At 38.7% G+C, this 23,925-nt stretch overlaps 1 protein-coding gene across 1 annotated transcript; it reads right to left on the reverse strand.

Moving 5' to 3' along the window:
- Positions 1-1,366: 1,366 nt before the first annotated feature.
- On the reverse strand, positions 1,367-21,968 carry Rab14 (RAB14, member RAS oncogene family). The gene is made up of 8 exons (XM_034494877.2): positions 21,830-21,968; positions 13,960-14,018; positions 12,819-12,872; positions 11,232-11,409; positions 7,949-8,015; positions 4,919-5,006; positions 4,569-4,599; positions 1,367-3,623 (listed from the first exon to the last, which is right to left on the reverse strand). Exons 2-8 carry the CDS (start codon positions 14,009-14,011, stop codon positions 3,446-3,448), a joined length of 648 nt encoding a protein of 215 aa, XP_034350768.1. The 5' UTR covers positions 14,012-14,018; positions 21,830-21,968; the 3' UTR covers positions 1,367-3,445.
- Between the last annotated feature and the right edge of the window lie 1,957 nt (positions 21,969-23,925).

Consider the following 23,925-nt stretch of genomic DNA (forward strand, 5'->3'; position numbering starts at 1 on the left):
CAGCCATTTAACTTTTTTACCAGGTCTACTTAGTAACGAGTGCTTCATCAGAAGTACCTATTAAGAAATCATCACACTTAGGCTGCTTTTCCTTAGCCTATTAAAATAGTAATTCTTTGGTGGAAAATGTCAAGACTATACTGTAGAGACTCAGCTCTGATGGTGAGTGTATTATAGACAACCTTTAAGCTTTCAGCTGTGACTGATCCATTCTTTAGAAGCAAGAGCAACTGCCACAGCTTTGTGGCTCCAACAGTCATAATGACGTGGACTACGTTGACTAGAGAGCCCTTTGAGCCAGTCAGCATTGTAGCATGTCAGCTCAGTACAGCCCAGCAGTCCCTCACTATAGCTATCCGGTTAGAGTTACAGGATACATATAATAGACATACAAGAGACAACAGAAGTCACACCACTTACTGCACATTATCTGGAAGGCATGTATTTCCAACACAAAACTTGTCTTTTGTATTCTTATACTTTGACTTTGTCTGAGCAAAATGTTTAAAAGATGGACTAATGGCAACTACTGACATAGTATGGAAACAGGGCCTAATGCAGGTGAAGTATTCTCTCATTCCCACATAAATCTTCATCTCTGCTACCACATATAGTAATGGAAATTACCTGCTCTCTTCTGTTTATGGTGAGGGAACTAAACCAAATATTTTTTAAGGCCACATTTAAAGCAGTTCTCAAAACTGACCTTTCAAAACTGATTTCAAAAACTACCTTTCCATAGCTGGGGGATGCTTGCTTAGTATGTGCCCAGTCCTGGGTTTGACCCAATACACACAGCAAAAACTTGCCAGTTCCAGAGGACATCTAAAAAAACCTTGTATGGCCTTTACTAGTACCATGTGACCACCACCAACTAACTCCCTCCAGCCATCATTTCATCAAACATTTCATTCAGAAAAAACAGCTTCACAGTGTTGGGAGTACGAGGTACCACCAGAGGGGCTCTTCCACAGCAAAAGCAGTGAGAGAGCCAGAGAACGAGGCATCTGCACAATGACAAGCTCTTTGTGTGTTAAAAATGAATCCACTCTGCCCAGTCCTGGCTCACAGATGTTACAACATGACAATCTGCTTCTTTAAGCTCCCAAACTTATTACACAGTGGTTACACATGCGAAAAGAATTTGGCTCTACATATAGAAAAGGGAGAACACTATTAGCCACCAATGTGCTCGGCTCAAAAATTCAATATACATGGATTAAACTTCAGCTAAAATTGGTAATTTTACTGCTATCCAGACTTCACTTCACCATACATTAAGCATAATGCTGTAGTAAAAACTGATAGTTCAAATATTCACCTGAAAAAAAGTCTTACAATTCAAAAATAATGCAACTACGTTCAATTTAATCTAGATACAGGTACTTTATTTACAAATATTTAGATAATAGCATTTTGTTACATCAAATGAAGAGTACAGCAGTCTGAATAAATCCTTCTGTCACAAAAACAATTAAGACCCACTGTCACTTTGGGAATTGGGGTATTGCACCTAAACAAGCCAACGGTCTTTACTTTGTGATTGCTACCTTATATCCTGATGGGTGATTTGTTTTGTTTTGTAAATATATACACGCACCAGCAGGTCATGGTCCCTGGGCGAATCCCTTGTGATACAACAGTGTAAGCAAATGGATCACTCTAAGTCTTTAACAGAATGTACCAGTCTACTCCAAGATTCCTTTAAGTTAAACAAGGACAAAAAGGTGAATCCACAAAAAAAAAAAGAAAAGAAAAAAAAAAAAAAAAAAAAAGAATCCTATTTTCTGCACATTCCAGTTTTGGCTTTTATTTAACATTGACTATACAAAACTCTGGAACTACCACATGTTTATAATCCAGAAGATGTACTTTTACATTAGTGTCTGGTAAAGAGGGATTTAAAATGTGTATTTTAAACACAGCCTTGAGCTGAGAGCATTTTATATAATGTGCTTACCTACGTGCACTTCCAATGACCTCTCAATTCCCAGCCACTTTAAACTCAGCTAGAAACTAACCGAGAGATGGGAAGAACTCAGGGAAGCAGATGCTGCCTAGAGATCTATTTCTCTTGCAAGGTGTTGTTCTTTCTGTGGCCAGACCACAGTGCAAAGAAGTAACTTACATTAAGTCAGCACACACATTTAGAAACACCTTCCCTTTTACAAAATAATTTATGCCAACATGACATAAAATAGCCCCTCATACTATGAACACAAAAGATAATACTAAATTATTTCACTGTAGTGTTAAAAATGCACAATTTAAAATCCCTTAACAGCAGACGTGTGGTTCTGGCTATCTGGTCCAGAAGTTGACCATTCCAAGATAAAGGTATAAAAGCTTAAAATGTGCAATATTAAACCCAGCCTTCTTCCTTTTCCTATACAGTAAGGCAAGAATGCAGCCTGTAACACAAAATGTTTACAAAAAAGAAAAGCAGGTGAGCACACTGATTACACAAGAACAGTTAAAGTCAGCAGGTATGCCACAGTGCAAAGATAGAATAGAATCCGCTAGTGTTTCTGCTGATGCCAGGAGCTCTTTCTTTCCAGCAGTATGTCTGTCCCCAAACACTGCCAGCACCAAGGAGTGGAGCCATATTACTTGTGAACTGCAGTTGTGTCTATTTCCTCGTGTGAAATGGGAGAGTAACATGGTCACATATAGGTCACACTGTACAAACTGGTATTTTATACTGTTCCAATGCCAGTAATCAATTTATTTTCTTCATTAAAATAATATACACAGAAGGTATTGTTAGTTAGGTTCCTTCAAATTTTATACATATTTACTTTCTGTTAAAGAGAAAAGGATAAAATAGTGTAAAAATTAAAAAAAAAAGATAAAGCTATTAATTAAGCACAAGAAAAGATAAATGGGTATTTTTCCCTGTGCAAGGCTAAGACAGAAGCAAACCTCATCAAGAAAAATGCCACCCTTACAACAGGGAATTTACCCAACTAAAACAAAAGCAGTTGCAGACCCCTTTTCTCTACCATCCAAAGTCATTTCACAGCAATGAACTTACTGGCTACAACAGACATACTCAACAGTTGAAAGATGGGAGAAAGGCTGAAAAGATCAAATTTAAACCGTACAGTGAGACAAAGCCTTGCCAAAAGGGAAGGTAAAAATCAGGTCCAGCATCAGTGCTCAGTTTAAATCATATATTGGTGACAAACCTATCACAAGGACAATCAAAGGGGAAAAGTCTAGATTTACCATGCAGGAGAGATTTATTACTCTACTTGCCTTTGATAACCTGATTACATCTAGTTGTTTAGCAGTTTAGTATTGTTAAACTGTTTTTACAAGAGTTGTTTTTTTCTTTTTTTAATTAAACCCAGTAAGATGTACAGAAGACAAGGAAGCAGTAAAAAGTACTGCTTCCAACAGACAGAGGTGAAAGGTCAAATGAGGGGCCAGAGCAAAGAGGTCACTAGCAGCCACAGCCTTCTCTCTGGGGTTGGGGTTCACTGGTTAGTCGTCCTCCCTGTGGGGCTGAGGGTTTGTGTTGTACTCCAGACTCGGCAGCATTCAGATCCAGGCTTCCATCCTGAATGTTCTGATAGATTTTCTTGGCAGCCTCAAGAAAAGCATCTTCTACATTCTCTCCCCTAAGAGACAATCAACAACTTTATTCACAAAGCAGAGCTTTCTAGAAAATGTAAGGCATTCACACTGACCTGCTAAGCTTAGTGAACTGCCATGATGTCTTCACTTAGCCACTGCCATCTACTAAGAAACTACCAGAAGACTGAGCCAAGAAAGCAACATAGGAAATGTTTTTGGTGGTGAGTACACAACCCAGCACTGAGCTGTTTCTAAAATCAGTCTGCGTATTTACGTCTTTGACTCACTGCAGTGCTGTTAATATATTACATGACAACTGAGACAGCCACTCTGAAATGAGAGCAGATTCTCCAAATGTACCAACAGGCTTCCAGGATTCCATCATTTTATAAACAGCCATGTGTAAAACTATGCTATCTTTATCATGTGATGGCGACATAGTCATGTTTAACCATGTTCACAGCTCTGTTCTCTTGGGACTACCAACAGAGGTAAGTAAAACTGAACAGGTTGGCCTGTCCTTGCCTGGTGTGATACAGAACTATGGCTGGGAGTGCTGGGGTCAGTGCTCAACTCCAAGGGCAATCAGGAAATGTTCACTGTACCCCATTAGCCACTGAGGATATATGTTCTTGAATCATTCTTTAAGGTGACCCTAAGTGCTGGGTGAACATGTTGGCCAAGTGCATGTTCAAGATACCAAACTCGGCCTCAGTTGTGAGAGTCAAACACTTGTGAGGTGTCAGCACAGTTCCTTTATTAACCTGGGTTCCCAGGGGACACAATGAGGTACAACCCTCTAAGTAACAAAGGTTCCCATTCTCTTGTACTGTGAAACAGGCTTCTGCTCACGCTCTACCTGCCGTGGGTGCTGCCCATGGCCTCACTACACAGCACCGTTCACAGCATGTCTACATCATCCACTTACACAGCACAGGATTCTACTCTGCATGGAACTGAAACATGATCTACATTTTAGCCATACTTACGTTTTTGCACTTGCTTCAAGGAACAATAAACCTAAAAATAAAATTCAGACTAAAATTAGGACATTGCAGAGTCAGGAGCACTCTAGTCCCATGTGCGTAGGCCCCACAGCTGTCAGTACTCCTACTCCAGCCCTCATGAAGGAGCGCGTGTCTGAGGTGCAGGGCAGATCTGTACTTGTCATCAGTGGCTACACTACTACTAACATGTATCATAGAAACAAACACTTTATTTCCTTACTGAGATTTCTGAATAGAACAAAAGTTTTTTTTAGAAAAAAATATATCAAATAACCTGCATGATCTAAACATCCTTTCCTTTAAACTCCCATAGAGTTAAGTCTTAAACCCACCGTTTTCTTCGGCAAACTGTTTGGCTTCTTCATAGGTAACATCTCTCTGTGCTTCCAAATCTGCTTTATTTCCTATGAGAATTATTACCTAATTTGTGAACAAAAGAAACGGTATCTTAGAACAAAAATACCTATTAAGATTTTCAAATACAAAAGTCGTGACAGGAAAAAAATGAGCCCTAAGTACCCTGGACTACAGAGCATAAGGGCTGACAACCTGCTGTAAGGAAGAGAAAGTTTATTTCAGATTTCGGGGCCCCACACAAGCTTTGCTGAATATTATTTTTATTGTTGTCACAAATCCCTTAAAAATAGAAAAGTCATTTATTAAGTGAATATGGTTCACAAGCCAGTTTGTTCATATCTGGTCTAGGCCAAAAGAATAAGCAAGATTAATAAGAATGCCCTAAAATTAAGTGCAAAGTACTGTAACCATGAACACTCCCTGGAGAAGGCTTGTAGTTTTCAGGTTCTCAAAAGATTCTGGGACCCCAAGGAAACTTGAAAACCACTAGTTTAATTCATTCAGGGTAACAGTAATTACATTCCCCTTAAATTCAAGTAAGACAGTTAGCAAAGAGGGCATTAGAACCCTAGAGAATGCAAACTGTGACCTAGAGACAATACTGTCCTAGCTGAGCTATCTCAGGAGAGGTCTAAACGTGCTGTGTTTGTCTGTGAAAGAGGCTGGGAATGGGGTAACTACACAATAGGTTCAACTCCTGGGACAAATATCACACCCCAGCATCTACTTTGGAGTTACCTATGCAAGTAAAATTGTTAAGGCAGCTTTGGAAAACAAAGGGGCTCTGGTTGTTACTTAAAGCACAAAGGGGAAAGATTATCAGCCCTCTTCTACCTTGCTCAAGTTCCTTTTAACCAGACACAGATGTTAGAAATTAATGATTTCAACAAAAAAGTGCTTCCCAACTCTTTTTTTTCCACATAAAATTAGTACTTGTCTCTTTCACTTCAAATATTTGAGTCCAGTGAACCAATCATATTTCCATAAGTTAAATAAATAACTAATCATTATTTCCATGTAAGATAATGGTATAATAAAAAAAATTCTTCAAAGTGCAAGTGACCACTGGCAAGGGAAAATAATGTTCACAGTGAATTTGAACAATAAAATAATGGCACTTTAAAAAAAAAAAATTCAAGCCTAGTATAGGGTCATTATAAGATTGGCATTCAAATCCAGAAATCCTTACTGTCTTCTAGACTGGAGTGTGGGCAGAGCATCTGCCTAGCAGGCACACAGCTATGGCTTTAGTCTTCAGCACTCCACTCTACCACCACCCTCTTCAAAAAGAAGTATTTTCTCTTTTCCAACTACATATCACTCTCCAATCTTCACTGCCTACCTCTCTAAGAGGTAGTCTGGTAACAAAGTGGCACAAAACATTAACAAATGAAAAATACATACTTCCCCCATAAAAACAAAAGGCAATTTCATAGAAAGCATAGTAATATAAAGTGTGCTTCAAAGAACATTTTTAAAATTCTTTAGTAACTCACAGGGCCACATTACACTGTCAAAAAAATAACACTGGTACAGTTACCACCCTAAGATACCCATTTTTTCAAACTCATGTGTCCACCCGTGGTTCTGTGCAGTGTTCTAACAGTTACTGGCTGTCACCTCAATCTGGGTTCAGAACTATCAACATCATCACCAAGAAACTGCTACTGCTGTTTCTTCAGTTCTCTCAGCCATCTACCCCATCACTAACCAGCCCTTGGTGATCACTAGTTCTTTATCTCTCTACAGTACCGTCATTTTGAAATACGTAAATGGAACGATACAATATGCAAGCATTTTAGACTCAGCAAAATTCTCTTAAGATTCATCAGAGCTGATGGTGTTACCATAACTCCTTCTTCAGTGTGGCTGAATAGTTCACCATAGTGGGGATGCACGCAACCAAACTGTTTTGCTATTCACATGTCTGTGGTAGCTGGACTGCTTTTGGTTTTTAGTTACCACAAATAAAGCTGCTATGAACATCTATCCATAGGTCTCTATGCATAGCAGCATTGAGCTTAGTATAAATGAAAATGAAACCTCTAGGCTCCACACTAGCAAAACAGATCTCTTACCCACTCATCCTGGACCAAGCCTTTTACTAAGTGCAGGAGGTACAAAGCTACGTCAAACACTGTTCTTGCATTTTTAAAATTCTTTAGTAACTCACAGGGCCACATTACACTGTCAAAAAAATAACAGGATGCCCACTGACACCGATGCCTGTAAAGCAGGCTTCTCCAGAAGGCCCTGCTTGACTGTGGTCACCATCACTAAACCATTCACCACATTTCTAATTCATTATTCAGGTAGTTTTATAGCTTCTCTGTAAACATAAAGGTTCTCTCTGCTAGATAATAACCCACTGAGGACCAGAGACACATGCTTATCTTTGCATACTGTGAAATCTAGCGTGATAGCTGTCCTTTAACATCGCAGTATCTTTTCCATCTTGTTAAGAAGTATATAGAATACTTACTTTTAGTTGGCATTTTATTCAGGTAATTACAAATTCACATGCAACTGTAAAAAATCAAAAAGAGCCCTTGCACAGTTTTGCCCAGTTTCCTCTGATGGTAATATTTTACAAACTAAATCCAGAAGCTTTTTAAATTTGTAATTTCAGATTATAATAACTCCAACTGAAAGCATCACCTCATTCACAGCTTTGTGGTTTTTTAGACCAAAACATAAAAAGTATAATAAAAGTAGAAAAGCTGGAAACAACCAAAACTAGGAGTTTTCTTCAATTAGCCTGAGAATAAAATAAAAATACTAGGAGCTGGGATGTAGCTTCATGTCAGTTTATCTGCCTATCGTACATGGGACCTGGATCTCTAGCATCAAAGAAAATATGAATGCGACGAATAAATGAGTAAGTGAGAGAATGAGGGAACGGTCTCTTATTCATAGCAACCCAAATAACAAAATCTCCCCAGTACAAGGCTTGCCTGTTTGGGTTAGCTGATTTTAAATCTCTATATACTTAGGTGTTGACTTACAGTGTTTGGATTGGTGAGATTCCTTGCGTCTGTCAACCAGCTGCTTAAGTGGTTATATGTACTTCTTCTGCAAAAGTTAAAATTAAAATGTGTTGATTCTACATACAATTGCCATTTGTTCAGAATAACAACAACGACAAAGAACCAGGAGTGATGTGCCTTACACATGTAATCCCAGCAATTCAGAGGCTAAGGTAGGGCACAAGAGTCCTGAGCCATCATGGCCCTAAGTGAATCCCTTATACTAAGGCTTGTACTACAGTCTCAAAAACAAACAAGCAAATAAACATATAAATCTATACATACATAAAAAAACTTCAATTGAAAGGTCCAACTATGTGTATTTCTGCTTTGACAAGATGGCTACTCCAAAGAACAGCTATAAACTCTAGACAAACTTTGTTTTGTGTTTTAAAACAAGGTCTCTCTCTGTAGTTCAAGCCATCTTCCCTTTCTTTTTTCTTTTTTTTTCTTTTTTTTTTTTTTTTTTTTTTTTTTTTTTTTTTTTTTTTTTTTGGTTTTTCGAGACAGGGTTTCTCTGTGTAGCCCTGGCTGTCCTGGAACTCACTCTGTAGACCAGGCTGGCCTCGAACTCAGAAATCCACCTGCCTCTGCCTCCCAAGTGCTGGGATTAAAGGCATGCGCCACCACCGCCCGGCCAGACTTATTATTTTTAAATAGCACAATATCCAACTATATTAATGATATCAGAAGTATTTAAAGCATGCACATACAGACAGACACACACACACACACACCCCAATATGCAAGCAAGGAACATAGAATATTCAGAACCAAGATTTGCAGTTTAGAGTCAAAACCAACATTCTTTGAAATTATCTAAATTTTCTAATCACAAATTGGAAAACAGTACCAAACTGTTTACTGTTTACTCAAGGGAAAAATATTTTTGCATCTACCTTCATGTTATGATTTTTAGTCAAAAATAAAAGACATACTAAATTAGTACATAATTCATCTTTCCTAAATTGTTCCTTTACTGTCTTTTTTCCTTTTTTTTTTTTTTTATGTTTCCCAGGCTGGTCACCAACTTGTGATCTTCGTCCCTCTACCTCCTAAATGCTACAATTACAGCATATGAAACCATGCCCAGATTACTACTCTGCACTGAGTTAATACACCGATTAAAACTGCCTTTTAAAAAAGCATTTAATGCATTCATCTAGAAATTCAAGACCTCAGCTACCAGAAAGAAAGCGTCTATCTTGTAACTCTTACTTGCATGGCGCTTAAAGCATCTGGAGAATCATCAGACTATGGCATTTTTCCACTTTATCCAAGCACATTTAAAAGCTTGGTGTCGTCTGCACTAGTCCAGTTGACTCTAACACAACAAATAAATCCACACAGACAGGCTCCGGGTTAGGATGGCTCAGCTTTCTACTTCTTGACTTCACAATACATTCTGACTGGCAAAACAACTGACATAATAAGCTTCCTTATCAATATGGCAAAGTGCCTTGTAACAATTACAGCTGATGCCAAAGATAAAAAGTATTAAGATGGGAAATGTTAATGTTGCAAAATGTTAAGGATTGACAGAAATAATTGGTAGAAAATAGTGTCATTACTCTACCAGCAACCTGTGACTATGAATTGTGTAAAGTCACCTAGAAACCTAACATCCAAAGTACTTTTTTCAGTAAATACTGAAAGAAAATGAATCACCAAAAACCCTTTAAAATTACAATTTACTTTTAGTATCACTACTATCAAATGCTAGAACATTCACAGGACCCACAAAGAGAAATTTTGTGCCCAATAAGTGCCATGCCCTTGTAATCTTCCTGCCTATTCTAGATAAATATACAGAATCACATGTGGCCTTTACACTTACATATAGTGTGTATCAGTCTTCCTTTTTACAGCTCAAAAACAGTTCATTGTGTGAACATGGCACCTGACGTGTATCCATTCCTTTAGCTGATGGACATGTCTGCTGTTTCCATATGAAGTGCTTGAATATACTTGAATACACATACATTTTACCACAATATTACTATACTTAAAAGATATGTTTAAAAGCAAAATAAATTGCATTTTAAGCACACATCCTATTTAAGTGCATTGGTAATGTATGGGCCCTTGAATTACAGTAAGTGTTCAGGAATGCAGTAATAACTCATAATGAGGCAGAGTTCTGTCCAACAGACAAGTTTATAGTCTCCCCTCAAGACCATTTACTGATCATGTTACCAACTGCCCAGGTACAGTGAAGAAAACTAAGACTTCCTTTACTATTTGCTGAGAATGTACTGAGGCTTGACGTATATGATTATACTCAGTCCCTATAAATATTCTAAAGGCAGCGTTTTCAAAGTCAGAGAAGTTAGCAAGGGGCTCCTTTCCTGTGCCTGGCTCAGGTTCTCTGGCTCTTCAAAATGAAACAGCATAAAGCTTGTTCTCAGTATATCAATCTCCAGCTGTCACTTGGTCCCACTCACGTATGTCTATCTCCTAAGGAGGAACTCTTCTTAGGGATGCTTTTGGCTGACACTGCATCATGATGAAAGGCAACTGGTTCATTTTTATCTTACAGCAGAGAACTGTTCAGTTCTAATAAGTGGCAGTTTGGCTACATGCTCCAAAGTCAAACCTTTATATTCCTGTTTTGTGACTTTATGTCAAATGTTCTGAGTTTCCAGAAAGAGCCATGTTGTCATGAATTGAATCCTGATGCAGTGTTTTAAGTCACTTCAATCCATGGTAGAAAAATGAATTTAAGTAAATGAGTAATTACTCAAACATTATACATAAACCAACACCAAAATGTCAAAAAAAAAAAAAAAAAAAAAAGTCAACTTATCAAAAAAGAAACCTTTTGCTGGCCTACAGAGGAGAACACAGGATCTGTTTCAGTCTATCGAGCTTCCAAGGAGACTAAGTATTTCATTCCTCACTGCTCCTATTGACAGACAGTGTCAACTTTAACACAGATTGAACACAACAATTCCTCAGCACTGGCTTGCCTTCCCTGAAGTGAAAGTTTCACATAAAGCCACCTCTCTGCAAACAACTAATTCAGCTCCCCAGACTGTGTTCTTCTTTTAGGTCCCCATTATCTCATGGTCTTTCTTTAACCAACTTCCAGGGAAGAAGATCAGCATGTTATTTAAGTTTTTCAAGCTTTAGAGTACAAACATAAAACCCAAATAAATTAATTTACAGATATCCAATTACAAACTAAAGGAGGCCCAAATCAATAAAAAAGAAACCATACTGCCCAAAGTAGTGGTCTACTCCAGAGCAGACGCCATCTTACCTGGTGATGTCATACACCATGAGGGCACCCGCAGCTCCTCTGTAGTAGCTCCGTGTAACAGCTCTGAACCGCTCTTGTCCTGCTGTATCCCAAATCTGCAGTTTGATTTTTTGGCCACTAACTTCAATTATTCTTGTACCAAATTCAACACCAATTGTGTGAGGACAATCAGCCATAACTGTTAGAGATGAGAAAATAGCCAAATTTTAGAATACTTGTGTGGAAAGCAGCACAAAAATGTTGTGTTCTCAATTTTATTTTGCTTATCAATCAAAACATACTGGCTTCTTTCTCCACCACCCATGATAAGAATTGTTATTTTAAATTTTAGCCAGTGATAAAGTCAGAAAGAATCCTATTAATTATTTCAAAACTAATTATGGTGAATAAATGATACACACAGAGGAAATGTTTCCCAAGATAATACATTTTGGGGGTGGGGAGGTGGAGAGAGGTCATGGTAGTTAAAAACATTATTTGCTGTCCTTCCAGAGGACCAGAATTTAGCTCCCTGCACACCTACTGAACAATTCCCAACTGCCTGTAACTTTCAGCTCCAGAGAATCCAACACCCTCTTCTGGCCTCTGTGTATACCAACCCATAAGTAATGTACACATTCATATATACCTACATGCATGGTTGGTGTGTGTCTGTCTGTCTGTCTGTCTGTCTCTCTCTCTCTCTCTCTCTCTCTCTCTCACACACAGCTGATTAAAGAGATGCATATTTAAAGTAAAAAAGGGGGAGTTATTTAAATTTAACATTCTATACTTTTAAAAATTAATTCACACTGTGCAGTGGTGGCACACACGTTTAATCCCAGCACTTTGGAGGCAGAGGCAGGTGGATCTCTGTGAATACCAAGACACCCAGAGCTACACAGAAATCCTGTCTCAAAAAAAACAAAACAAGTAAACAAATCAAAACAACCTGCCATGATGGTACACATCTTTAATCCCAGCATTCAGGAAGCAGATTTCTTTGAGTGAGGACAATTTAGTCTACATAATCAACTCCAGGTCAGCCAGAGCTACACAGTGAGACCCTGTCTTTATTTATTTGTTTATAAGTAAACAAACAAAGAAATAAGAAGAACCAAGGTGAATCATACATCATGAATTTAAAAAAAAATTAACTGGCAATAATACTGGATTTTATCTGCACCTATTAAAAAATCTATGGCCCTTGAGTCTGGAGAAACGATTCAGCAGTTTAAAGTATGTACTGATCTTGCAGAAGACCCAAGTTTGGTTTCCAGCAGCACATCCAGTTGGCTCACAACCACCTGTAACTCACTCCAACTCCTGAGGATCTGCTGTTTCTGGCCTCTAAGGGCACTTGCACTCACATGTATATAACTCTACAAGCACACACACAAATACATACACTTAAAAATAAATCTTTAAAAAATAAATCTTTTAAAACAAACTAGAAAAATAATCATGGCACTTTAAAAACCCAAGTGTAAATATAGACAGATAATAATGAAATGCATAAAATACACTAAAAACAGTGCCTTTTAAAATGTAGAGAATGTGACAACAAAGTAAGCTACTCATCTTTTTTACCTTTCATATTGAACTTACACTTTTTTTCTGTAAATTGGTGAAGCAAGCAAGATTTTCCTACTCCCATATCCCCTGTTTAAAAAAAGAAGATGTTTCAGATGGCAATTATATTTCTCAATTTTTACACGTATAATCATATACAACGACTGCTGCACAGCAGCATATCATATAGATCACAAGTTTCCCAACACTTGGAGTACCTGCATCTTCTTCCTTTACTATGAATTCAAAAGAAAAACTGAGCACTTCTAACTTTCAGCAGGATCCCATCTGGCTGTAAATTACTGTTTAGTAAATAGCCAACAAGTTGAACAGGACTTGTAATGAAAAAATTATTGTGGTGAGATTTTTTTAAAATTTGAACTGTTTCCAAGTGGGTATCCCCAGTGCATGTATTGGTCTATGCAAATGAACTATTATAAAAACAAACAGAAATAAATAAATTAGAATTTGGAAGCTTGGCTCACTACACTTGTTTTACTTCTACATTACAATAGATGCCCTCTCACAAAGCTATATAAACTTGACATCAAAGCAAAAGACAGGAACTTTTTTCTTTTTTTAAATTTATTTACAGGTTGTTGTATTTTGTTTTCCATTGTAGAGATCAAACACATGCCCACAGCCAGGATAAGCTTGTAAGAGCTCTTCCACTGGTCTGCAACTCAGCACAGCATCCGGACTTTTACCTGTTATTTACAACCATTCATGGATAACTGCATTAAAACAATTCGAGCAAGGTCTTGACATTTAAGAACAAAACTGTGTGTGTGTGTGTGTGTGTGTGTGTGTGTGTGTGTGTGTGTATCACAACCAGTTCTGAATTGGTGTTCTCTACCTATTTTGGAATTCAAGAGGACCTGAAAATTTTTATGACGTTGGGATATTTCAGCTCTAGCAGGAAATAATTTTATAACGCCCAACACTAACAAGGTGGCCCTGAAGAACAACCACCATCATTTCACTGGGGCCCAGAAACTAGATAAGTACCCAGGGCCACGATGGAAAAGGCATATGATATGTATCTTCATCAAAAACTTTGGTTCTAAAGTCAATGAAAGCATGCACTTCTGCAGCAGTATGTTTAGGTACTGAGTATAAATGTTTCATGTGTTAAATAACTCTTTGGAGGACAAGCATACACATTAAATAAACTTACCAATAATAATATATTTAAAGATGTAAGAGTAGTTGTACGGTGCAGTTGCCATGGTGGCACTAAAAACAAAGAAAACTATGTTACTTCAGAAGACAGTTCACAAGTTATAGAAACCTATTACTACTGCCCTTTCCAAAGGCAGAGCAGATATACTGCAAACATTCATACACATACATACATACACACACACACACACACACACACACACATCTTTTAAGTAATATCATATATATTAAGAAAACACACTGACTACACAAAGAAAATTTTGATCTAAGTCAGTAAAATTCCCAAACTGATCACAAACTCTTGAATGTTACTTTAATATTCTCAAGTGATCCAAAAAATTAAAAAAAAAAAAAAATTGTTTCAAAACACTCCAAAGTTTTACTCTAGGAAATATCAAAAAAAAAAAAAAAAAAAAAAAAAAAAAAAAAAAAAAGTTATTCTGGAACTCTTTCAAAGAAGAAAATCTTTATGAATTTAAAGTCAAACATCATTAAATAGTTCCTTCTCCCTTTAACTAATTTGTTATAAAAATTAATATATATAACAAAGGGAGTTCCTTCTCCCTTTTAATTTTTTAACTGATCAAATAAGTTATGGTATCAAAAGTAATCACTAACATAATACAAAAATAACTTTCTCCTCTAGTTTAAATCAATACTAAGCAAAGAATCTAAAGTCTAGAACAAGCAGTAATCCAAACCAAACTAACATCAAAATTAGATTTTATCACATACAACTGTTGTTCCTATGGATTTTAAAAAGGAGAACATAACTAGCAACTGCATATGGCTCAACTTAATACAGTATTTAATTATTAAAAACACATGAACCGAGTTCTGTATACTATTCTAGGAAAAAAATTGCTATAAAGCTGTCCTCACACTTACAAAATCCAAAAGCTTACATAGAAAGATACTTCCAAAGATCACAGCCTACTCCCTAGTCATCAGGTAGACTTAATGTAAGAAAAATCTCAATTTCCTTCCTAAACTTTCAAGCTCACAAGCACGATTACACATGTTAATCCTGGCTGATACTTAGGAGACTGAAGGACTGTTTGAATCCAGGATTTTGAGGTCAGCCTGGACAATACAGAGACTTATGTCTCAACAATAATCTTCCCAAATAATTCATATGCTGTATAAATGTTTCATGTGTTAACTCTCTTTGGAGAACAAGCACACACATTAAATAAACTTACCAATAATAATATATTTAAAGATGTAAGAGTAGTTGTGTCTCAATGTGTCTAACACCGTGCTAGGTTCTAGAGAAACACATCCTAATATGGATAATAATAATCTAATGAACTTATTTTTCACCAGTTTTCAGCTAAGGAAAGACAAAAATCATACATACCAAGACTTATTAACTGTTCAAAAATGTGTGCTTTCTAGTGTTTTAATGAATATTGTGTGATAACTTTATGCTGTATTTCAAATAAACTTTCAATATAATAAAACTGAATCTATAGGCAGAATACCTGCAATAGGTGAAGAATCAAGGAAAAAGAAATCCTTAAATACAGAAAACTAAAGAACACATAACATAATTACATAGTCACCTTATTTTACTGAAAAGACAACAGTCAACACAAGTCCATGCCTTGCTCCCAATGCACCCAGCATGCTGTGACACATCTATAATCAGTTCTCCACATCACAGAAAACTCCCTTAACCAGTTCTTTCAGGAGGAGTTTTTCTAGTTGGATCAGCTAGGATCCTAGACATGGTAACTCTTACCTCTTTTCCAGCTGTTACTGGTACTCAAAGTTTAAAATGAACTTGGCCTTAAGATAGGCAGTGAAGTGGCACATGCCTTTAATCCCAGCACTCAGGAGGCAGAGGCAGAAGGAGCTCAGTTCAAGGCCAACCTGGTCTACAGAGTGAGTTTCAGGATAGCCAGGGCTACACAGACACAGAGAAACCAGTCTCAAACAAACAAACAAACAAACAAAAAAGCCCACACAACTTGGCCTCAAGGTTAAACTTGATTTAAATTATTTACCAGATCTCTGAACCAGTTACTTACAAGTGGCAGAAGGAACCCTCGAATTAACTAATTTTCAAGATTACTAAATTCCTAACATGTATTAATTTCTCCTCTGTATGGAAACAGTACGTTCTTTTCCTCAAATTAGTTTTTAATTCCTAAAACTCCTTTCCAAAGTAATCATTTGTAAATTAGTTCTCTTGCACTCTTCCCCTTGATTTTCCTATTTTCTTCCCGTCTTTTGACTAAAATTTTGTGTACATACTTTGCTTCCTTATGTTAAAACCCAGCACTAAGGAGACAGAGGCAGCCAGATCTCTGGGAGTTTGAGGCCAGCCTACTCTGTATAACGAGTTCCAGGACAACCAGGGCTAGGCAGAGAGACCTTGTTATATATAGATAGATGATGGATGGATGAAAGGCTGGATGGATGGGCAGGTGACAAACAAGTAAATAGATAAATAAAATTACAGGGCTTGTGGTGTATCTTAGTGTTGAATGCATGCTTAGCATGTACAAGGCCCTAGCTTTAAGCCCCAACACACAACACCCAAAAATCATGGCCTTTAAACAGTCCCAAAGTCAACAACTTCAAGTGTTCTAGGAGCAACTGTGAAATTGTAATTCAATTCTACTTGGGCTAACTGTATACATGCTAGTTGTCACATATGGCATCCTCTAAAGTATCAACTACAATGATGAGTTTTGAGATATTTTTTAAATAATAAGCATTAATATAGTTGCTTTCTAAATAATCACTATTTCAGGATGAACACTGATGCTGTTTTTACTTCACCACATTAATTTTTTTGGTTCAAGTTTCTTTTACAATTACAAATAATAACCCTAAAAACATAAACAGCGAGACAATGCTGGGGATGTACCTCAATTGATAAGTGTTTGACTAGCTTGTACCAAGACCCAGCTTCACACATAAACTAGACCTGGTGGCACAGGCCTGAAACCTAGCACTCAGAAAAAAACATCAGTCCAGAAGTTTGAGATCATTCTTGGCTACATGTTAAGTTTGAGGATAGCCTTAGCTACATGAGACATTGTCTCAAAAGCAAACAAAGTCATATGCAAGGGGCTCCTTTTTGAACAAAGCAATGAATGCCACTGATAAAGTGAACAAAATATTTTTGCCTAGCTTTGGAAAGAGAAAAAATGCTCCTCTGTTATTTAAGGGCAAGTTTGTTTTAAAAGCTCAAAGGTCAAAAAAAGGCAGAGGGTGGGGGATGTGAGCAGGAAACGCTGGTTAGTTCACGATGAAGGCACAAGTCACTCAACAGTACAGTATCTGCTGATTTAAAAAAAAAAAGAGCTTAGCAATATTCTATAACTTGTGTGATTAAAATGCATTTTCTTCCCATTTTGTTTTGTGAAATAGGGTCTCATTATATCATCCTAGCTTGCCAGAGACTCACTACACCATCCATTTATAATACTCCTGCCTCAGCCTCTTGAGTCTGTGATTACAGGAAGTGCCACCCTTTGTTCCATTTTTTTTCTTCAATAAAAACTTGGATAAAATTGACATAAGATCTCCTTTAATGCCTTTGATTTTTTTAAAAGAAAAACAAAGGGTCTGCTGGATTTAAGAAAACAAGCATGAACAATTTGTAAATTAGCAACACAACTGCTATAGTTTCCATTTTGGGGCACTTACTAAATTAAATACCAGGCAGTACTCTAAGTGGCACTTCATCTGACTGCTGTCCTTTTAAGACAACCACTAAGTTCCTCATTTTACAGAAGAGGAAATGATCTCAGAGGAAAGCAGTGTGTCTAGCTCAGGCAGTTTGGACCAAGTCTATACTGTATCCAGCACAATTAACAACACAAATTTGCTTTTACAAACAGCACCATCCTGCCTCCTCCAGGTGATGCTTTAAGGCACAGATCTTTCACTCCTTTGCTTCTAATTTAACACTCTGAATAAGAAATATTAAATAATTACATTTAGAGTATACACAAATTTAAGAAACAACCATAAATAATTGATAATGTTGATTATTTATCCACAGTAACAATAGGAACATTTGAGAATAAATCATACAATGATCTGTGCTACTTATACTAACACTAATACCTAAACAATTCTTAATTCCTACAACTCTGTAAATATTTTCATGCAAAAAATTGAAGAACTTGAGATTTGGAGAAATTCACTAACTTAGCCAATGTTCAAAGTTAGTAAATGGCCGACCTAGAACTTGAGCCTTCTCACTCCAAAGAGCATATAATGTTCTCTACTTAACTAATTATTGAAGACATAAAAGGTGGACACATAACTGTCTTTGGCTATCAAAAGAAACCTCCACAAAATGACCTATAAGCACTGATAATTGTTGTACTGTGTAATCAAGTGGCCAGTTTTAAATATTAAGCACCCTTAATGTTGCTTTAACAAAGGATTTGTCAACTTTATCTTAGTATGAAACATACCTATGTTAAGGAGTTATATAAGCTTTAAAGACAGAACATACCAATTGTATAAAACATGCAATATGTTCTTTTCAGTTAATTAAATCATGGACATCTTCCTGAGTCAATACATCTATATCTAAATGGTTACTAAACATATACTGCATGCTAGTCATTGTCATGTCAAACAAAATCAGATCTCTTCCTGAATAAGATTATATAAATGAGTTTTAATTTTTTTTAAAAATGTATTTTATGAGTATGAACATTTTGCCTACATGTATAGTATATGCTCTGTGTCAGGTCCCCTAAAACTGAAATTATGGATGGTTGTGAGCCACCATGTGCATACTAACAATCTAACCTGGGGCATCTATAAGAGCAGTGGCTTTTATCCACAGAACCATGTCTCCAGCCCCAAATGACTAGTTCTAAAGGTGCTAGTGGAGGCCTCAGAGTGAAAAACAAAGCACCTACTAAAAGGCGTTTTCTCAGGCTTATATTTTAACTTCTATGAGTTTGTTTATACACTGTCATTCACTGTTGATAGCTATTGTAGTCTATTCCTCAGATCACTACATAATCTTTACATAACTAATTCAATAGCAAGGGGAAAGCAACCCACTAAACACTTCTGGTGACCTAAAGTCTTAATGTTGTTCTTCATTTTTTATGTATGTATTTTGTTACTGGAGACAAGACTACTTTTGTGATTAAACACCAACAACATGAAAATATCCCTTATCTACTAAGCACAAACCATTATGGAAGGTTTTAACAATAATCAAAAAAGGGAGTAAGATTGTCTCTACCTTCATGGAACTAAAAATTCATCCTTGCTTAGAGGCCCCTGAACTTGAATGCTATGCCACATGTCAGTCAGGTGGACAGAAAACTTCCATAGTTAATCTAATAATCAATCTAATCAAAACAATCAATTTTCTTTCTATAACAGAAATTTAACCTTGGAAAACAACCTGTCCATTTCTGAGACCAAATTTTCAAAACTCATTTAAGGTTATACTTTTGTGTAAATTAATGTAAATAAAGAATGTAAAATAGAAGATTGCTTAACAATGTCTAAAGAGAAAGACAAAACCTTCCCACTAATGATAGTGTGCTATGAATAAGAAATAAAGTACTTCAAATCTGTGTTCTGATTTCCATAAAAGTATTTAACAATAAACCTCACTGCACTTGAAAAGATTAGTAAAAGTTTACTAATGGTATGTCTGAGATCCAGATGAGTATGGGAGGAGCGGTGTAGACAGACCAGGACTGTTCATTGCAGACACTGATCAGTAATATAGTATTAATGCTCACTATACTGATGCTTCACTTTGCAAACTTTAAAAAGTTTAAAATATAGTATCTCTTATTAATAATAATAATTTGTCTCCTGCCATACTTTTAAAATATTTTTGTGTATATGACTGTATGTGTGTGCACGTATAGACATGTAGATATTAGAGAGAATAACTAGCATAAATCCATTCTCTCCTTCTACTGGGTGGGTTCCAGAATCTAACTCTGGTTGTCAAGCACGGCAGCAAAAGAATTTACCTGCTGAGCCATCTTGCCAGGTGCACTTGCTAACATTTTTAACAACATAAACACCTCTAGAGCTATAGTTTGAACATTTTTATCTTACATATCTTGCTAAGAATATGCAAATAAGACCTATAAAAACTGGCTGCAAGAAATTTTCATGCTCTGTTGCAAAGCTTAAGTTTACAAATATAAAATTTAACATGAAAAATAGAATTTTACCAAGCCCCTAATATAAACTCTCTACTTTATAAACAATCTCTAATCCTAAAAATTAATTTTACAAATAAGGAAACCAGGTCAGAAGTGATATACTGATGGTTCTATACTACTAAGTGGGCAGGTAAGACTATGCCAGAGACTACCTTGACAGTACTCGCTCAACAATTAAACACCCATTATATGGCTAGCAAAACTACAAGCTTTTACATGCCAAACCTGAGCTTTCTTTAAATTCTAGTTAATCCTTGAAATAACTCTGAAATGTGGGCACAATTTATAAGGACACTGAGTCTGGGAGGTTGGCTAATTTGGTTAGGATCAATTAAATAACTAGGAAGTGTCTGTCTGGTTTGGGCGATTTTACTTGGCCATGCATTAAAGCATGCAGGTTGTTTTGGAGTCCCAATGCCTTGGATTCGTACTCTGGTACTGCTATTTCCTAGTTACACAAAATTCCCGAGAAAATTCCTTGCTGAAGGGAAGGGAGAAGAGGGAGCTGCATTATTACTGGGTCAAATGTGTACTCGATAATCACATTTACATAAAAGGTAATTGAAACAACATGCCATGACCAGTAAACTTTCCAAGAGTTTCTAACACTTGGCTGTGCAGCCACCAAGAGTACAGCTTTCTTCATAAACAGGAAATTCACCACCTCTCCTCCTAGGAGCATTTGCCAGAGCAGCAGCTGATAATGATAAATTTTGGGTATTATCAGTTATCACCCAGTGTGAATTGAGAAAAAAAAATGGAACTCAGTTGTCACTTCTCTGAATCGATTCAGTATTGTGTGTGTCTCAGCCCTCGTGGAAAGAACGCACTGTAGTACAAAACATACCAGCCAGAATGGGGAGAAGCCAGTTTGTGTTCCATCATTACTTAGCTACAGGACAACTTCTGGCTTCGGTCGGTCCCCCGCCCCTTATTTAAAAAAAAAAAAAAAAATGCGGAAAACTCTCAAAAGCAAGCTATGTGTAAAGACACCTAAACCCGTGGCTGGCACACACGGGAGTTTTAGCATTCTCATTCCATCATCTTGTCTCAAATTCTCGAGATGCCCAAACTTTTCCCCTTCGTTATTTCTAGATGCTGCTGTGTGGGTTCTAACCCGTGCAGGCTGGCCAGGGACTTTACAGGGATTCCGAGGACCTCGCGGACAGTCCCACACACCCCGTCCTCAGCCGGGACTACAGAGCGGTTGCTTCCAAGGACACGGGAGCCAGCCCGAGATGCCGAGGCGCTGCCTTTTGTAAGATGAGGCCCTGTAGGGTGGGACTGCTACGGCTGGGGCTCGTGGGTGGCAGGACGGCGCGACACGCGTGGGGAAACACTGCGGGGGTGGTCGGCAGCCGCGGGCAAAGGCGGCGAGACCTGGGCCTGCGGAGGCCGCGGTTGTGGCCCGCAGGCCGGACAGATGAGGTGGGAACACACCCTCCCCGCACGCCTCGGAGCGGGGCTGCGGGCGGAGAGCGCGAGCCAGCCGGGGCGGCGCGGGCGACAGCTCGTCCCGCAGAGTCCTGTCAGGCCGGCGCCCTCCGCCGACCCCCGGGCTGGCCGCGGCCTGCGGGGCCAGCCAGGGACGCCGCCCGCCTACCTCTCGGCTCGCCTCCGCCCCTTGGAAGGGCCGGGCTGGGAGGCCGGCTCCGGGTGGCCCCTGCGGAAGGCCTCGGTTACCTGGGGGGTTGCTGGTGGCTGGGCAGCTTTCCGGACGGGAGGGGGACGTCAGGACGAAGAAGCAGAGGGCGGACGCGGCGGGAGGGCGGCCGGAACCCGTCGGCCGAGGCCCTGGTAGGAAGGCGGGCTGGCCTGAGGTTGCAGACACTCGGACAGTCGCGAGTGGTGGCGGCGGCTGCTCCTGCGGCTCCCTCAGGATCTTCCTCGGGCTGGCCCAAGATGGCGGCGCTCCCTGCACAGGGTTTCCTGTCACCCTCGCAATGGGCCGGACCACAAAAGAAGGGGGGAGGCTGCGCGCGCAGCCAGCGGAGCCCGGAAGAGGGTGGTGGAGACCGACCCGGCAGCCACGCCCCTTCCTCAGTTCGCCCCTCTGGAGTAGACCCGCCTCGCCCTCGGCCCGCCCCACTGGTCCTCACGTCTGAAGGGGGCGGGGAAAGGGACCTGCGCAAGCGCAGTCGTGTGCCACGCCTCCCGGCGGAGTTACTGCGCAAGTTCGCACGCTGTTTTCTAAGGGTTGACAGTGTCCAGAATTGTCGTAGTTGAACACTTAACTATTTTTAATACGCATAACTGCTTCTCACTGGGACGCCTCTGTATACCTGTGTCTGGGACACACACGTATTTTCTGCCTTTAACATTTACTGACCAACTGGAGACTAGCAGGAACAAGGCTGGCCAACACCCAGAGACGCTTCTCCTCGTGCCATCAGAGGTGAAAGAGTGGCTCACATTGACCAACCAACCCACTCGTATAATTATGTCGCTAGGAGGTGGCCCTTTCTGTCTTGTGTTTCATCTTTGTCTAGCCTAACCTTGCTTTGTGGACACCAGCAACAGGAAGAGGGAAACTTGCCATTTTTATTGTTTGGCCACCACTCCCACGGACTGCCCAAGACACCTTGGTGAAAGCAACAGTTTCACTTTCTTGGTCTTAAGTGTTTTTGCCTTGTAGAACCTGGATGTGGGTTTATTTATTTTACATTTACGTTCAATTTGTATTTTACAATTACATTGCCACAGGATGGATATGTTAATAACGTATAACAAGGCGTTTTCTTCAGCATAGAAGTTGGTTTTTTTTTTCCTCCTGATTTTTTTTGAGGGATGGGGTGGGGTGAGGTTCGATACCAGATTTCAGTGTATACCTCTGGCTCTCCTGGAACTCACTATGTGAATCAAGCTGGCCTCTAACTTGCAGAGATCTGCCAGCCTCCACATCCTCAAGTGCTGAGGTTAAATGCACCACCAAACCCAGGTTTTTCCCCATGATTTTAAAGGATTTTGGAATATATCTTGTGTGTCTCTGAAGGGTCTATGGACTGTAACCATTATCCCTACCATGCCTAAGAGATAAAATGGTCTTTTCCGGGACCCCCCAAAGAAAAGTCTCAGTTCTAACCATTTAAAACCTTTCGCTGTAAACTGGTTCTGCCTCAGGAAAGTGAGATGTCATAGGAAAAATACATAGCAGTTTTAAAATCTCTTGTTTTAATAAATACATGATACAGACATCATTTTTATACATGTTACTTAATTTCTCAGGTCCTCAGTTTTTTCTCCCAAGTAAGAATGTGATATCTAATTCTTATGGGTCCTTGTTAAAATGAAATAGACAATACATACAAAATTTCTGGCACATAATAATTTGAATGAGGACAATTATATGGTAAGCATAAGGTGCTCTCTTCCAATCCTGGTCAGTGGTTTAATCATCGTGGTGGTTTAAATAAGAATGGGCTGATATGACAAATGTAAGGCAGAAATTGGTACCATGAACTGCAGTACTGCTCTGACAGGCCCAATCATTCCGTCTGTTGGAGGAATATGGAAGACTTTGGGACTTTGGATGAGAAAAGTGGCTGGAAATTTTAAGCGGGGCTTAATGTGCCATCCTGTAGGAACATGGAAGACAGTGGTGAGGACAATTTGAATGATGGAGACCCACTCATGAAGTTTCAGAGGGGAAGAATGAGTGGCCTAGAGTCCATCCTTGTAATATTTTGAAAAAGAATGTGACCACTTTGTCCTAAAAATTTCCTGGAAGAAAAATTGAAGAATTAATGGATTAATGGCCTTGGAAGAGGAGATTTCAAGAC

This window comes from Arvicanthis niloticus, chromosome 2, assembly GCF_011762505.2.
Source record: "Arvicanthis niloticus isolate mArvNil1 chromosome 2, mArvNil1.pat.X, whole genome shotgun sequence".
Classification (NCBI taxonomy): domain Eukaryota; kingdom Metazoa; phylum Chordata; class Mammalia; order Rodentia; family Muridae; genus Arvicanthis; species Arvicanthis niloticus.

Excerpts from the sequence above, each read along its gene's own strand:
- Rab14 (XM_034494877.2), bottom strand. The coding sequence starts at position 14,011 with ATGGCAACTGCACCGTACAACTACTCTTACATCTTTAAATATATTATT. Across the intron at positions 11,410-12,818 it reads CCAATTTACAGAAAAAAAGT|TTATGGCTGATTGTCCTCAC; the intron begins GTAAGTTCAATA and ends CATCTCTAACAG. Across the intron at positions 5,007-7,948 it reads ATCTCACCAATCCAAACACT|GTAATAATTCTCATAGGAAA; the intron begins GTAAGTCAACAC and ends TTCACAAATTAG.